We start from the raw sequence: 15510 nt of genomic DNA on the forward strand, positions 1-15510 counted from the left end.
GGATACATAGTATCCTGGATCCATGAAGTAACTGGCCTTTAAAAATAAAAATCTGCCTGCCTCTATGGGAATTTAACATAGGGGTGTCCAGACTTATGCACCCTGTATTTTAAGGAAGAACATTTATTTATTTACGATACATTATTCATTCACAAAGAAAATTGTTGTCCTTAAAGGTTGGATTTTTCCTAATTTTTTTAATTAAGGCATTAAGCTCAATTTCCAAAAGATGATTTTTTATTCCTCTTTTTAGTCAACTTTAGCATGGGTGTCTAAACTTATGCATAGCACTGTATATATTTTCAGCAGAGAGCAACATATACAGCTTTACATTATTTAAACCATCATTGGTAAATGTACATTATTGTTAAGATCATTATTCTTTTTCAGAAATATATTTTTTCATTTACTATTAAATTGTAATTTGTTTACTCTGTACACTTTTTTATAAAAAAAACAAAACATTTTATTGTTTATAAACTTTCTGTCATGGTTAGATTTAAGAAATGAATGTTTATAAAAGACAATAAATTCTGTATATTTGTTTGTTTCCTCACAGAGTAATCAATGAGTCATGAGTCATTTTTCCTATAAATTATTTTTTTAAATAAAAATGTCACATTAAATAATGAAGTGCTCTTGATGACCACTAGAGGAGTCTTCCCGTTTCCCATAATCATTGTGACATTTTATAACTGGTGAAATTAGTCAAAGATTAACATTCACAGTTAGTCTCATATAGAAATTATTTAACTGTGATTTTACTGAAAGATCAAGTTTGAGTTCAGCTCATAAACTCAGTTATTAGAGATTAATAAAATAATAAAATAAAATAAAATAAAATAAAATAAAATAAAATAAAATAAAATAAAATAAAATAAATATGAAGCTCAAATTCCCAACAGCATTAGTTTGAGTGTGACATCACTCTTATGTGAAGTAAAAGTTTGTCTATTTTTTGCTTAGTTATTGGTCCATATACATTTTTTTATCTATTTATCTTTTCATTTATCATCTTTTGTTTGTGTTTACTGCTGCAGAATATTATTCACTTCCGTTAAATGAATAAAAGTATTTGATATCTTGAAATGAGAAAATCTGAGATGATTTATTTTCATTAATTATTCTGATATTGGCCTCTCAGGGAGTGTAACTTTTAAAAATATATATATCTAAAATCACAATAAACACTCACAGAATGACTTTACAAACCGTTTATTGACTGATCTGATCTCAGTTTGATGTGTTTATTCCTCAGACTACTGAAGCTGTGATCCGATTGGTCCTCTCTGCTCTGGTGGGCGTGGCTACTGTCATCATTCTTATGACATCAGATCCAGAAGAGCTGAACAGGATTCGCTCCATCAGTGCTCTATGACCTCAGTGTGAGATTGAAGGTTGTTTAAATCTCAACATTAAGATGTTTGATGTTCATCTCTCATATTCTTCTCTAACATTCTATTCTATTCTATTCTATTCTATTCTATTCTATTCTATTCTATTCTATTCTATATAAACATTTGATATGATTACAGCAGTATTTCCGGTTCCTGACACAGATATTCAACATCCTGGTGTGTTTGTATGAATTGAGCATATTTATTTGAATATTAATCATATGAAGATATCAGAGGACACTTTCACACACACAGTTATAGCAGGCGATCTGTTCCTGCTCCATAAAACCATTAGAGAAACTCTGAAATCAGTCTGAGAGGAGAAACAATCGAGACATTTGATCAGAAATGAACAACAAACGTCCTGAAGAGAGTTACAGGAGAGAGCAGAGCCAAACACTCACAGGATCTCATGACAAGATCAAACTGTTGCTTTAAGATGTTTTTAACACGTTATTGGTCAGTTTATTTCTGTTGAAAGTGTCACTAGTGACTTACAGGAAGTTGAGGCGTACTGGAGCTCAAAGTGACAAACTGATAATGTTCAGAGTGTGAATTAATCAGCTAAGATAGAGCTAGATGGTCACACCCATTAACACTGAATAAATAGGCAGATATTTTAACTGATTGTAGAGTTTGACTTCACTTTATTACAGAGCAGCTTCACATCAGCGCGTCTGTTTATTACTGAACCAGTTTTGAAGAGTTTGTCTTTTCATATTTGTGGACTGAAACCGTTGAAGATGTTTCTCCCTGTTTTGCTCTGCTTGTGTTTCTGGCGTCTGGATGGTGAGTTTAAATGTGTTTTTATGACTTCAGTTGTTTCTGCATCAGATTCACTGTTTGTTTCTCTAAATGTTGGTTCTATAAAACACTGAAGCTCAAACAGCATTAGTTTCAGTGTGACGTGATTCTCGTCTGAAGTAAAAGTGTCTTCTGTGTTTGATGTTGTGTGGAGATCAGACCAACTTCAGTTCCAGCCGCGGGAATCAGAGTTTTATTCAATATGAGATGCAATGATTCATGCCATTTAAACACCATTTTGCTTCTGTTGTGTCTGTTCTGTTGTAGAGATGTTATTCAAATCTCAAACAGGTTCGACTTTTTCTGTTTGTTCTTCAGGAGTGTTTGGTGATGAAGTGAAGTCAGTGTCAGTGATGGAGGGAGATTCAGTCTCTCTAAACTCTGGTCTTACTGAAATACAGAGAGATGAAGAGATATTCTGGAGGTTTGGAACTAACAGGCCTCTTATAGCTAAAACTGATGGAGTGAAGAATACGATCTATGATGTTCTTGATGAGAGATTCAGAGACAGACTGAAGCTGGATCATCAAACTGGATCTCTGACCATCATGAACATCAGAACTGAACATGCTGGAGATTATGAAGTTGAGATCATCAGCAGCAGATCAGAGACTAAACACAGATTCACTGTTACTGTCTATGGTGAGACACAATTACACAATAATAATTGTTTATTAAATATTTTTACACAAATAATAATACTTTTTAATACTGTTTTTTAAATGAAATTCTCTTAAACACTTACACAACAATGTACATCACATGTCACAATACATTGCAGTCAGTAATAACCACATATAAGCAATAAAGTAGGGTTAATATAGTGCACATTCAAATATATTTTCATATTAATGAATATTTATTAATGAACAATATTATACATTGTATGGGTCAAAATTATCGATTTTTCTTTTATGCCAAAAATTATTAGGATATTAAAGCTACACTGTGAACATAAATGCACAACTTTAATGGAGATTTTCTCAATATTTACATTTTAGATATTTAGGTTTTGTTTTTTTTCACCGTCAGATTCCAGATTTTCAATAGTTGTATCTCAGCCAAATATGATCATATCCTAACAAATCAAACATCAATGGAAAGTTTATTTTTTCAGCTTCCAGATGATGTATAAATCTCAATTTCTAAAAATTGACCCATGTGACTGGTTTTGTGGTCCACTGTCACAATACTGTAAGAGTTTTAGTCTGCTGTTAACTGTCTGTGTTTGGGCCTTACATGTTTTTGCTCTCATTTTTCCTTATCTATCTCCAATCCGAGGTCTTGTTCCCACATGGCTAATCTGGATGAAGATTACTCCTGAGAACCTAATAATAGCATGTTCTGTAAACTAGATATGTGTCCTCCACCTTCACTTGGTTTAGATATATATTTCTCCAGATTAGTTCTGGCCCAGCAACACAAATAATTATTCATTAAGTTTACAAAACAAACAAACAAACAAACAAACAAACAAACAAACAAACAAACAAACAAACAAACCACTTACTCATTTAAGATTGGGCATTTCTATATGACATGTTCTTCTCTGGCAGTGTAATCTTGTTAAATTTGACTATATAGTGTTTATTTATTGAGCTGATCTCTGTCTTCTGATGTAGATCAGACACATTCACTCAGACTAAAGACTGTCTTTCTTTAGCCTCTACAACACCGGACCCACACACTCCTTCAGGTCCTCCTCCAGGTCCTCCTTCAGGTTCTTCTTCACATCCTTCTCCAGGTCCTTCTTCAGGTCCTCCTTCAGGTCCTGTTTCTCTGACAGTGGTGATCACTGCTGTTACTGCTGCTGGTGTTCTGCTGATTGTGGCTGTAATTTGGATGTTTTGTTACTGCAGGAAACACAGAGATGAAGGTAAAGTGAAACTACAGCTTGAACATCCTTAAAAAAACAATATTATTCATGTTTTGATTGAACGTGTGTGTAATTACAGATCAGAATCATGATCAAACTGATGCAACTCTCTATAAACACTTTGGACAAATGAAGGTAAGTGTCTCTGAGTCATTTCTATCAGTTTAATTAACAAATAACCGCAGAGTATATTGCAATATTCCTGTTTAAAGTGTGTACGATTTCATTCCGCAAACTACTTTAACAAACTTGTTGAACATATTTTTGGCAGTGTGCGGTATAATATGTGTTGTTGTTGAACAAGTTTTATGGTTTCCAGAGTCTCTCTTGTTGGTTTTTATTTTCGGTACTGTTAATAAAGTTGCTCTTGTGTTCTAAAATTTCATAATAAAATTTAAAAGACAGAAACTCCTACATTATGAACAATCACAAAACAATCAGTCAATGCAAAAAAAAACAAAAAAAACCTGATTTGTATCTGATAATACTCAATCTGCACATTTGAGTATTATACCAATGCTCAGGTCCAGTGCATTATCAATCCTGTCGTGGAAATTCTTAATACGAATACAACCTACTTAATCTGACTTCTTCGTCAGTTTAAACAACTTACAGTTGTAAAAAAGAATAAATACAGTCTCTCGAGGTAATTCCCTGAATTACCTGAATACTTAGGGTGTATTCACACCAGGAAAGTCCGATAGTTCACTTGCTTTGGTCCGGACCAAATACAATGTTGATTTTTTTTGTTTGGTACGGTTCGCTTTCACACTGCTCTTTTTGCAAGTGAACCAACATTTGTAAATAAAACCACACGTGTGCTAAGGTCGCCCATTCATTGGAAAGGAATTCTCAAACAGGGAAAAGCAGGAAGTGCAAAAACAGGCTCAGCATGGAGATATTTCGTAATGTAATATTTGTTCTTTTACTGATTTGGTGTTATTCTCTACAAACGCAATATGAAGAAACTAATGAGCATCATATGATACAATGTCGTCTATACGATGTTGTAATTAGGATTTTTAACAATCGTTACATTATATGATCGCGCTTCTATTCATGCAAATGCTTTTAAACCATTTAAGCTGGATATAAGACAATGGTATAAGGGCATATAAGACAAAAGAGAACGTTATGTCTGTGAATGTCCTGATACACGACGCGCAGAACAGTATCGTGTGCACAGACAGCGCGCTGGACTGTGCGGGAGACCGCTCATATCCCCTCTCCTTCATCCGTTCGCTAAACTTGCTGAACACATCAGTATTTGTATGCGTTATTTCCAGCAATTGGGTCGGTTCATGTTCACACCGTAAACGAACCGTACCAGAGTTCGTTTGGAACCGTACCGAGACTACAGCCTGGTTTATACTCGACGCGTCCGCACGAGCGCGAAGGTGCGCGCGGCAAAAATGACGTCAATGCGGTGTGGGCGGTCGTGCGCGTTGGGTTCGCAAGACCCAATTTCGCCTGGCGGTGTGCGCGACATTTTTTGTAACAACGCGCGCGGCGCCGCATCCGAAGATGAACGACTTCGAGCCGAATCTGGCCGAGCTCGAACTTCTCACCACACCGGCACCCAGTTTGCACGTCTAAATGAGTTGCTTACATTTAAAAAATGAGCATACAATAGCATACAAAGTATTTTTAATGAACATAAAGGTCCATGTTTAATAAAAATGTTCACGAAACTTAATGAAATGTTTAGTGAAATTAGAAAATATGTAAGAGATAGTTAATTTAGTTATGTTTTATACACATTCTCATATCCATATATTTTGTTTTATTGTCACGAGTAATAATCTCAGGGTTTACTGGGTTTTACACAATTATTTTTGTGGTATTGGTGGCCGTGTACTAAAATAAACATTGTCACGTGTGTATAGCTTTCTTCTTCTCATCGCTGATTCCTGATGGTTAGAGGATAATTACTGGAGTCGCCCCCTATCGTTTCAAAGAATAGTACAACGGCGAGCGCGTCGAGTATAAACGCCTCGTCCGTTTGGGGAGGTGCGCGCGCAGTCTGCGGAGACTCGCGCTGCGGAGCCGGGCGAAAGTATAAACAAGGCTTACCTCTTCAGCTGGGTCTCAGTTCGATTGTTTGGTTCGCACGCGACTGTGATTGCTGTATTCAAACCTGCCCAAAAGGTCCGCACCAAGGGGGGAAACGAACTTGAGTTCGATTCAATCGAACCAAACAAGGCAGGTGTGAATACACCCTTACTATACAATACTTCCCTGAAGTACGGTGACGGCGTACCGTCAAGAAGCTATTATCACTACCTCAATCACACATGAGCACACAGCTCCCGAATGAAATCTGTTATATCTGCGAAAGGAAAATAGAAACAGTGTTTGTTTTAACGGCACAAACCAGCACAACCGAGCACAAATGAATGACACTGGTTTGGAGCGATTTAGACGAAATGGGGTGGAGAGTGACGTCACACAACCAAAAAAATTATGTTCAATATCTCAAACACCAAACCAGCACAAACGTTCGTTTTTGCGGCAAAAATCAGAACAAATGAATGGCATAGTTTTGGAGATTATTTCGTTTTAATGGGGTGCCAACTTCACAGAGGGGGCGGGGTTATCAGGTAGAGGGGGCGGAGTTATCAGGCTTACTGACAGTTTGTGGATCGAACAAGATTTACACAAGCTTTCATTGGCTAAATATTTTTAAACAGACAGACAGTCGTAAAGGGTGAACAATAGCATTGATTTATTTAAGAAGAAGAAAAAAACACCACCACCAAAAAAAAGGTGGTGTACCCTTTGGAGTGTAAGGGTAAAAAAGGGCATGTGCTTTGCACGGGTTGAGCCCTACCTGTGCCCGTAGCCTGAAGCTAATCATATGACTGTTAGTTCTTCTGTGTTAAGCACTTTTCTGGTAAGTATATATGGCCTTTGACCTGAGCATCCTTAATCTGCATTTCTCTGTACATTTAATGTTGAAAATACCCATTACATAAAATATTTCATTCAAAATCCTCAAAACTCATTTATACATTTAAAGTTTGTTTTTCTCCTTTTGTGTTTGTGTTACAGGAACCTGAGATGACGGAGGTGATTTACACATATTTCACATTTTAATCACAAATGATGATCTGATCACAACAACTGCATCTGTCTTTACAGTTTATTACTGTTTCACATATAATCTGATTTGTTGTTTTGTCATTTATATTTCCTCTAAGTGATCTTTGATGAGTTTATTGTGATCCTGTATGATAAATACTGTAGATTACCAAATACCATTTTAAATTTTTAGTATAACATGCGTTATCTGATTCCTCCATATGTGTCTGCTTGTGTTTATCAATAAAGTTTTCTCTCTCTGAGGTTCAAGAGTCTCTCCATTGCTGTCTGAAATCCCCTATACCCTCATTCACTGTTCCCTACATTACTCCACTAATATAGTCCACTTTACTCCACTAATATAGTCCACTTTACTCCACTAATATAGTCCACTTTACTCCACTAATATAGTCCACTTTACTCCACTGATATAGTCCACTTTACTCCACTAATATAGTCCACTTTACTCCACTGATATAGTCCACATTACTCCACTGATATAGTCCACATTACTCCACTGATATAGTCCACTTTACTCCACTAATATAGTCCACTTTACTCCACTGATATAGTCCACATTACTCACTAATATAGTCCACATTACTCCACTAATATAGTCCACTTTACTCCACTGATATAGTCCACTTTACTCCACTGATATAGTCCACATTACTCCACTAATATAGTCCACTTTACTCCACTGATATAGTCCACATTACTCCACTAATATAGTCCACATTACTCCACTAATATAGTCCACTTTACTCCACTAATATAGTCCACTTTACTCCACTGATATAGTCCACATTACTCCACTAATATAGTCCACTTTACTCCACTGATATAGTCCACTTTACTCCACTGATATAGTCCACTTTACTCCACTGATATAGTCCACATTACTCCACTAATATAGTCCACTTTACTCCACTGATATAGTCCACATTACTCCACTGATATAGTCCACTTTACTCCACTAATATAGTCCACTTTACTCCACTGATATAGTCCACTTTACTCCACTAATATAGTCCACTTTACTCCACTGATATAGTCCACTTTACTCCACTGATATAGTCCACATTACTCCACTAATATAGTCCACTTTACTCCACTGATATAGTCCACATTACTCCACTAATATAGTCCACTTTACTCCACTGATATAGTCCACATTACTCCACTAATATAGTCCACATTACTCCACTAATATAGTCCACTTTACTCCACTAATATAGTCCACTTTACTCCACTGATATAGTCCACATTACTCCACTAATATAGTCCACTTTACTCCACTAATATAGTCCACTTTACTCCACTAATATAGTCCACTTTACTCCACTAATATAGTCCACTTTACTCCACTAATATAGTCCACTTTACTCCACTAATATAGTCCACTTTACTCCACTAATATAGTCCACTTTACTCCACTAATATAGTCCACATTACTCCACTAATATAGTCCACATTACTCCACTAATATAGTCCACTTTACTCCACTGATATAGTCCACATTACTCACTAATATAGTCCACATTACTCCACTAATATAGTCCACTTTACTCCACTAATATAGTCCACTTTACTCCACTGATATAGTCCACTTTACTCCACTAATATAGTCCACTTTACTCCACTGATATAGTCCACCTGAGGGAGTGAATGAAAACGAGTGAGTGAATTCAGATACTGAGTGCTTTTGCCAAAAGCCCATGAACAGTTTTATTTAAAACAGCCCATGCATGTTTCATTGCATTTATTATGTCGAGCGCCTCCTGGAGGAATACTAACTATATATATATATATATATATATATATATATATATATATATATGTAGCGGGCCAGGTGGTTGAGTTGGGAAGTGTACCTTTAAGGCCGGCTGATTATTTGGATCAGGTGGCGTAAGCGACGCATCCCCTTTAAATATTGGGACTGGTGTAATATTTGTGAATTTTGTTTTCGTGTATGTACTGTGTTGTATGGGTTCTTTTTTTTTTTTGGTGCTAATAACCAAGGTTATATTGATTACAGGAAAAACAGTGGCTGAGGAGAGATCCGGGACGACGACACTATAAGTGGTTCGCATTTAGCATTTAACTGTCTCTTCATTAAACTGTCTGTTTTTCTATTCTGCCCAAATATCATAGGTCATGGAGGATCAGGTTAGACTTTTAACTGAGCAGATCCAACAACTTCAAGCAGATAATGAAAGACTTCGGCAGGGAGATGTAGCGCCCCCAGTGGATACAAATCAGGGAGGGCCGAGTCGGTCAGTGCCAGGTTCAGCTGGTATGAAGTATGTCTATGTGCCAAGAGAACGCAAATATCCCAAATTTTCTGGTAGTCCGGGTCCGGAATGTCCTCCTCTGGAGGAATGGGTTGAAGAGGTTCGTAAATGTTTACAGGCTAGACATATGTCCCTCAGTGAACAGGCATATTTTGTATATGATCTTCTTGAAGGGGAGGCTAAATTGGAGATTAAACTTCGTCCAGCGACTGATAGGGCTGACCCTGAGAGAATTTTTGTAATATTATTGGAGACTTTTGGCTGTGCACACTCTTATATTGAGGCCCAACAAAAGTTTTTCCAATGCCGCCAGCGTGAGGGAGAATCGTTGCGTGAGTTTTCCCATTCCTTAATGGTCCTAATGGAAATTTGTCAGCGCAAAAATTCAACTGCTATTTCTAACCCTGACTCGGTTCTTCGTGATCAGTTTGTGGAAAATGTTCGAGACAAAATGTTGCGCAGGGAATTAAAACAATTTATTCGCCTCAATCCTGACTCGCAGTTTTTAGAGGTGCGTAGAGAGTCATTTCGTTGGGTTGACGATGGGGAGGGTGTCCGCCCAGTGCGCGCGAGGGCTTTCTCTTGTGATGCTAGTTCGGGGGTAAAAGGGGAATGGGGAAGCTGCTCTAACCATTAGCCCCCACATTGTTGTTTTTAGGCCCTGGTTGTAGCACCTTTGCCACTTGCCACCGAGACGGTGACATTTTAGGGGCGGTGAATGTAGCGGGCCAGGTGGTTGAGTTGGGAAGTGTACCTTTAAGGCCGGCTGATTATTTGGATCAGTGGCGTAAGCGACGCATCCCCTTTAAAGGTGTTGAGATGAACAGGAAAATGGTGCGGCGTGAGTGAAGAGTGAGTCTCTTGGTGTATCGGCTGTGTGAAGGGGAGAACCTCGGTTGGGCGTCTGCGCTTATGGTGTCCAGTCAATGGTACCAGCGCCTGCGTTTATGGTGTCCAGTAAATGGTACCGGCAGTCACGAGCCTACAGAAACTTGCTTTCATAATAGCGAGTAGTCCTCTTACACAGGTTTTGCAGCAACCTCGGTCTGGCGTCTGCGGTTATGGTGTCCAGTCAATGGTACCAGCAGTGACGAGCTTACAGAAACTTGCTTTTATAATAACTAGATGTACCGCATGGCGGTACAAAATATGACCGCCGCTCAGGCCTGCACTGGCTTTCCACAAAAATAAATGACGTGGAGCAATTTGGCTGTATTGCGTGTTTATGTATATACCTAAAAAAAGTAGTAGTATGTGCATGTCTGTCTGTGTGTGTGTATGTGTGTGTGTTTGTGTATGTGTGTGTCTGTGTGTGTGTGTGTCTGTGCGTGTATGTATGCGTGCGTACATGTGTGTGCGCGTGTGTGTTTGTGTGTGTGTGTCTGTGCATGTGGATTTGTATGTGTGTGTATGGGTGTGTGTCTGTGCGTGTGGATGTCAGTGTGTGTGCATGCTTGCGTTTGTTTGTATTCCTGCATGTGTGTGTGTGACAGTATCATCCTATACCAGCAACCCTTCGCTCAACACCACCATCTACAGGCCGATGAGTGTACAGTCACTAAATGTGCACATAAATGAATTTATTTTATACCCCCCCATGGATGAAATTCTACGAAACTTAGCATACCCCCAGAGGATGTCAAGTTAATCATACACATGAAATATGGTGCAGTTCTGAACATCTCCACTGAAGATAGGGGCGATTAAAGCAGAATAATATTGCATTTTCATTTTTTATGGGAGGGGCGCAAATCACAAATGAGTGATTATGGGCTAGGTTGATGTGGGCCCTTAAGAGCAACATACCATAAAAATTTCTTCATCCTCGGTGCCACGGTTCAGGTAGTTATTTAGGAAAAACTGCATTTTTTGGGTTTGGGGGGGCCCAGCGCGGGGGGGGGGGGGGGGTGGCCCCCGGGGACCAAACGAAATTTTTCCGTAAAAGTCTAGTGGGGCTACATGCCCACCAAATTTCATGTTCCCCGGTGTTTCGGTGTCCCTGGTATCGTTGACGAAAAATTCACGGGGGGCCCAGCGCGGGGGGGGGAGTGGCCTCCGGTGACCAAACGAAATTTTTCCGTAAAAGTCTAGTGGGGCTACATGCCCACCAAATTTCATGTTCCCCGGTGTTTCGGTGTCCCTGGTATCGTTGACGAAAAAATTCAGTAGATGACGAAAAAAAAAAAAAAAAAACTTTGACAATCCCTATAAAATAATATAAATATGAAGCTCAGATACTCAACAGCATTAGTTTCAGTGTGACATTAAACATTAAAGTAAAAGTGTATTTTTTAGTCATTGTTCCATATATAAAAATATTGTTGTTGTGTTGTTTGTTTTTGTATGGTGTATGTCCTGCTGTTGGGCCTAGAGCCTGTAATAAAGTTTATAATATAAATCTATTTCTCTTATCATTTATCATCTTTTGTCTTTGTGCTTCTGCAGAATATTAATTTCACATTTTATTTTAAAAGTATTTTAGTGAAGCTTCATCAAACCAACATCACTTTAAAGCTTGAATCTGTGAAAAACTCTGTTCTTCAGGAGTGATTGGTGATGTGACTGTGATGGAGGGAGATTCAGTCTCTCTAAACTCTGATCTTACTGAAATGAAGGATGATGATGTGATTCAGTGGAGGTTTGGAGATGAAAGCACTTTAATAGCTGAAATCAATAAACGGAACGACAGAATCACTGTATATGATGATGTTCTTGATGGGAGATTCAGAGACAGACTGAAGCTGGACAATCAAACTGGATCTCTGACCATCACAAACACCAGAACTGAACATGAAGGAGTTTATTATCTACAGATCAACAGGGAGAGAAAGGGTTTCAGGCTCGATGTCATTGGTGAGTTAAATATCAGTTTCACTTGTTTTATGTTTTAATCAGCACAAAGATACAATTAATAATTCAAACTCCATTTTGCTTTTGGTGTTTAATGATGATATTAATTTCAAATTTAAATTTCAAACTATTTACTTTTATAAATCATCAAGTGGCCGTGTTAATCTGTGACGAACCCTGTGTGTGTGTGTGTGTGTGTGTGTGTGTGTGTGTGTGTGTGTGTGTGTGATTCAGTCCTGGAGTCAGTGATTGAGGGAGATTCAGTCTCTATAAACTCTGATCTTACTGAAATGAAGGATGATGATGAGATTCAGTGGAGGATAATTGGAGATGAAAAAAACACTTTAATAGCTGAAATCAATAAACGGGCCGACAGAATCACTGTATATGATGATGTTCTTGATGGGAGATTCAGAGACAGACTGAAGCTGGACAATCAAACTGGATCTCTGACCATCACAAACACCACAACTGAACATGAAGGATATTATCATCTACTGATCAACCGTGAGGGCAAGTTGTTCATTCTCGCTGTCTTTGGTGAGTTAAAAAACGTTTACACCTGTTTTTTAATGAAAAAATTTAAATGAATTCATACATGATTTTGTTTTTTTATTTTATATTGTTTATTTTTAATGTCAATTTTAAACTATTCGATTAGTAAACCACTATAAAGTGATTTAACAGTATTTGTAGTAGCTTTTTCCAGTCGGATTGTTCTCTATTTGCTACTGTGTGCTGAGCTGGATATAGTTTGACGTGTGCAGTTGTAAAGATGAGGAGTAGAAGTTGATCCAGTCGGTCCAATGACCATTTATTGTTACTGAGAATGTTACAAAAAACTTGAGGTAAATAAAACAAACAATTAAACTAAAGTAGTTTCTTATATGGTAGCAAACAGCTTTTCATGTCATGGAACCAATACAGCACACACACACACACACACACACACACACACACACACACACACACACACACACACACACACACACAACTATTCACAAGAAAGAAACATGAAATCAACTCAAAGCTCAATTTTGTTTTTGTTATTTTATATTTTTATTTTTACTCTAAATTTTAAACTATTCAAATTTAGTAAACCATTATAAAGTTATTTAACAGTATTAATCTTTGCAAACCCTGTTTCTGTTTGTTCTCTGTGTGTTTGACAGATGAAGTGAAGTCAGTGTCAGTGAAGGAGGGAGATTCAGTCTCTCTAAACTCTGATCTTACTGAAATGATGGATGATGATGTGATTCAGTGGAGGTTTGGAGATGAGCTTAAAAGCACTTTAATAGCAGAAATCTATGAATGGTTCGGCAGAATCACTGTATATGATGATATTCTTGATGGGAGATTCAGAGACAGACTGAAGCTGGACAATCAAACTGGATCTCTGACCATCACAAACACCAGAACTGAACATGATGGAGATTATAAACTACTGATGTTTACAGGAGGAAGATTCTCATCAAAATCATTCAGAGTTTCTGTCTATGGTGAGTAGAGATCATTTTTCTTCTCCTTCAAATATTCTTATTTACTATTTACATATTGAATTGTTTAATCATTTTATAGTTTGAGATGACAGACCGTATAAAAACTCACTTGGAACCGAATATAAGATTGTTGATTAGATTTGATCATATTTCTGTGTATTCAGAAATATGAGTTGATGTCGGCGCTGATATTAGTGTTTATTGACTGATCTGATCTCAGTTTGATGTGTTTATTCCTCAGACTCTGTCCACTGGTGTGGTCCTACTGAAGCTGTGATCCGATTGGTCCTCTCTGCTCTGGTGGGCGTGGCTACTGTCATTATTGTGGTTTATGAGATCAGATCCAGAAGAGCTGAACGAGATCAAGCACATATTCACACATCAGGTACATGATTGATGATGGCATTTCTCACAAACTGATACTGCATGTATAATTATCTGTGAGATTTATTAATTTATGGCTTTTTATGTTCATCTTTTTCAGGAAGTATTGAAATCTAAAGCAGAACGCTGAACTTTAAAGGTTCTTCAAGTGTTTTTTTCATAATAAATACTGATGATTATTTGAGTTTGTCACTTTATTGTTTATAACTTCTCTCAGATACAAAAAATAATGAATATAGACACAGATCTCTCTTTTCTACTGCTGTATATTTGTCATGTATTTTCTTGCCTTTATCAATAAAGTTTCTCACTCTGAGGTTCAAGAGTCTCTCATGATTTATTCAGAGGAATACAAACTTTATGTATATTTTAAATATTTCAGCAGTGTACCATATACAGCTCTATTTCTACTTTTTTAACAGGTGCTTCTTATAGCCTATCTGTAAAAACATTATTTATTTATTTATTTATTTATTTATTGGTAAAAATTTTTTTATTACCAATTAGTTTTTGCAATATATTCCGGTATAAACAACAAATACAGCTAAAATATTATTTAAAAAAAAGTTTTAAAAATTGTATTAACTCATAAAACTAAATCTGTTACATTTTTCTAGTGGCAGATTTACTGCAAGAAAAATATACAATACCGTGTTATTTATTTATATAAAAAGTTCATGTTACAGATCACATGCAGCATCACATATATTTTTCTTGTTCATTATTACGTCAAGGATCTCACGATACTTGTTTTTATTTTTTTTTATGCATTTTAATAACAACAAAACAATTTACATACAGGAGTACATATAACCATACATGTCAGGGGAAAAGGAAGAAAGAAAGAGAAAAAAAAGGCTTTTTACAAAGAATTTGTACCTATTAAACAAACTGTGTAGTTTTCCTTGCTTTTAAGTTTTTACATTTGGATATTGATTTTAAATATATTTTAATATCAATTTTAAATTGTTCAGAATTTGCCATTTTTTTCATTCCATTTGACTTTATGAATATAGAAACTGGCAATCATAATAATGAAATCAAATTTAAACAAAAGATTTTTATCACCATCAAATGAAAAACATTTTAGTATAACATCAACTTCTTCAAAGTTAACAGGAATCATTCTCCATTTCCTCCAACGATAAAGTCTTTAAATCTCTAGTGTGATTTGTCTCTGTGGTCTCGTCTGAGGAGCAACACCTCCATCTAGTGGCTCACCCTGAACTCACATGTTATCAGGAGTTATTTACTCAGTCTCTGTAATGAGATCCAGTGATTGTGCCGTTACTCAAGAAAGCCACTAGATGGCGCTGTGTTCAGTC

General features: G+C 36.9%; 1 protein-coding gene across 1 annotated transcript; it reads left to right on the forward strand.

Moving 5' to 3' along the window:
* Nucleotides 1-2035: 2035 nt before the first annotated feature.
* On the forward strand, nt 2036-14505 carry LOC308702286 (uncharacterized protein). Its single transcript, XM_081384995.1, has 6 exons — nt 2036-2186; nt 11997-12305; nt 12537-12842; nt 13475-13801; nt 14043-14186; nt 14286-14505. Exons 1-6 carry the CDS (start codon nt 2141-2143, stop codon nt 14300-14302), a joined length of 1149 nt encoding a protein of 382 aa, XP_081241121.1. The 5' UTR covers nt 2036-2140; the 3' UTR covers nt 14303-14505.
* The last annotated feature ends 1005 nt before the right edge of the window (nt 14506-15510 follow it).

Source organism: Scardinius erythrophthalmus, assembly GCF_964197995.2.
Source record: "Scardinius erythrophthalmus genome assembly, chromosome: 14".
NCBI classification, from domain to species: Eukaryota; Metazoa; Chordata; class Actinopteri; order Cypriniformes; family Leuciscidae; genus Scardinius; species Scardinius erythrophthalmus.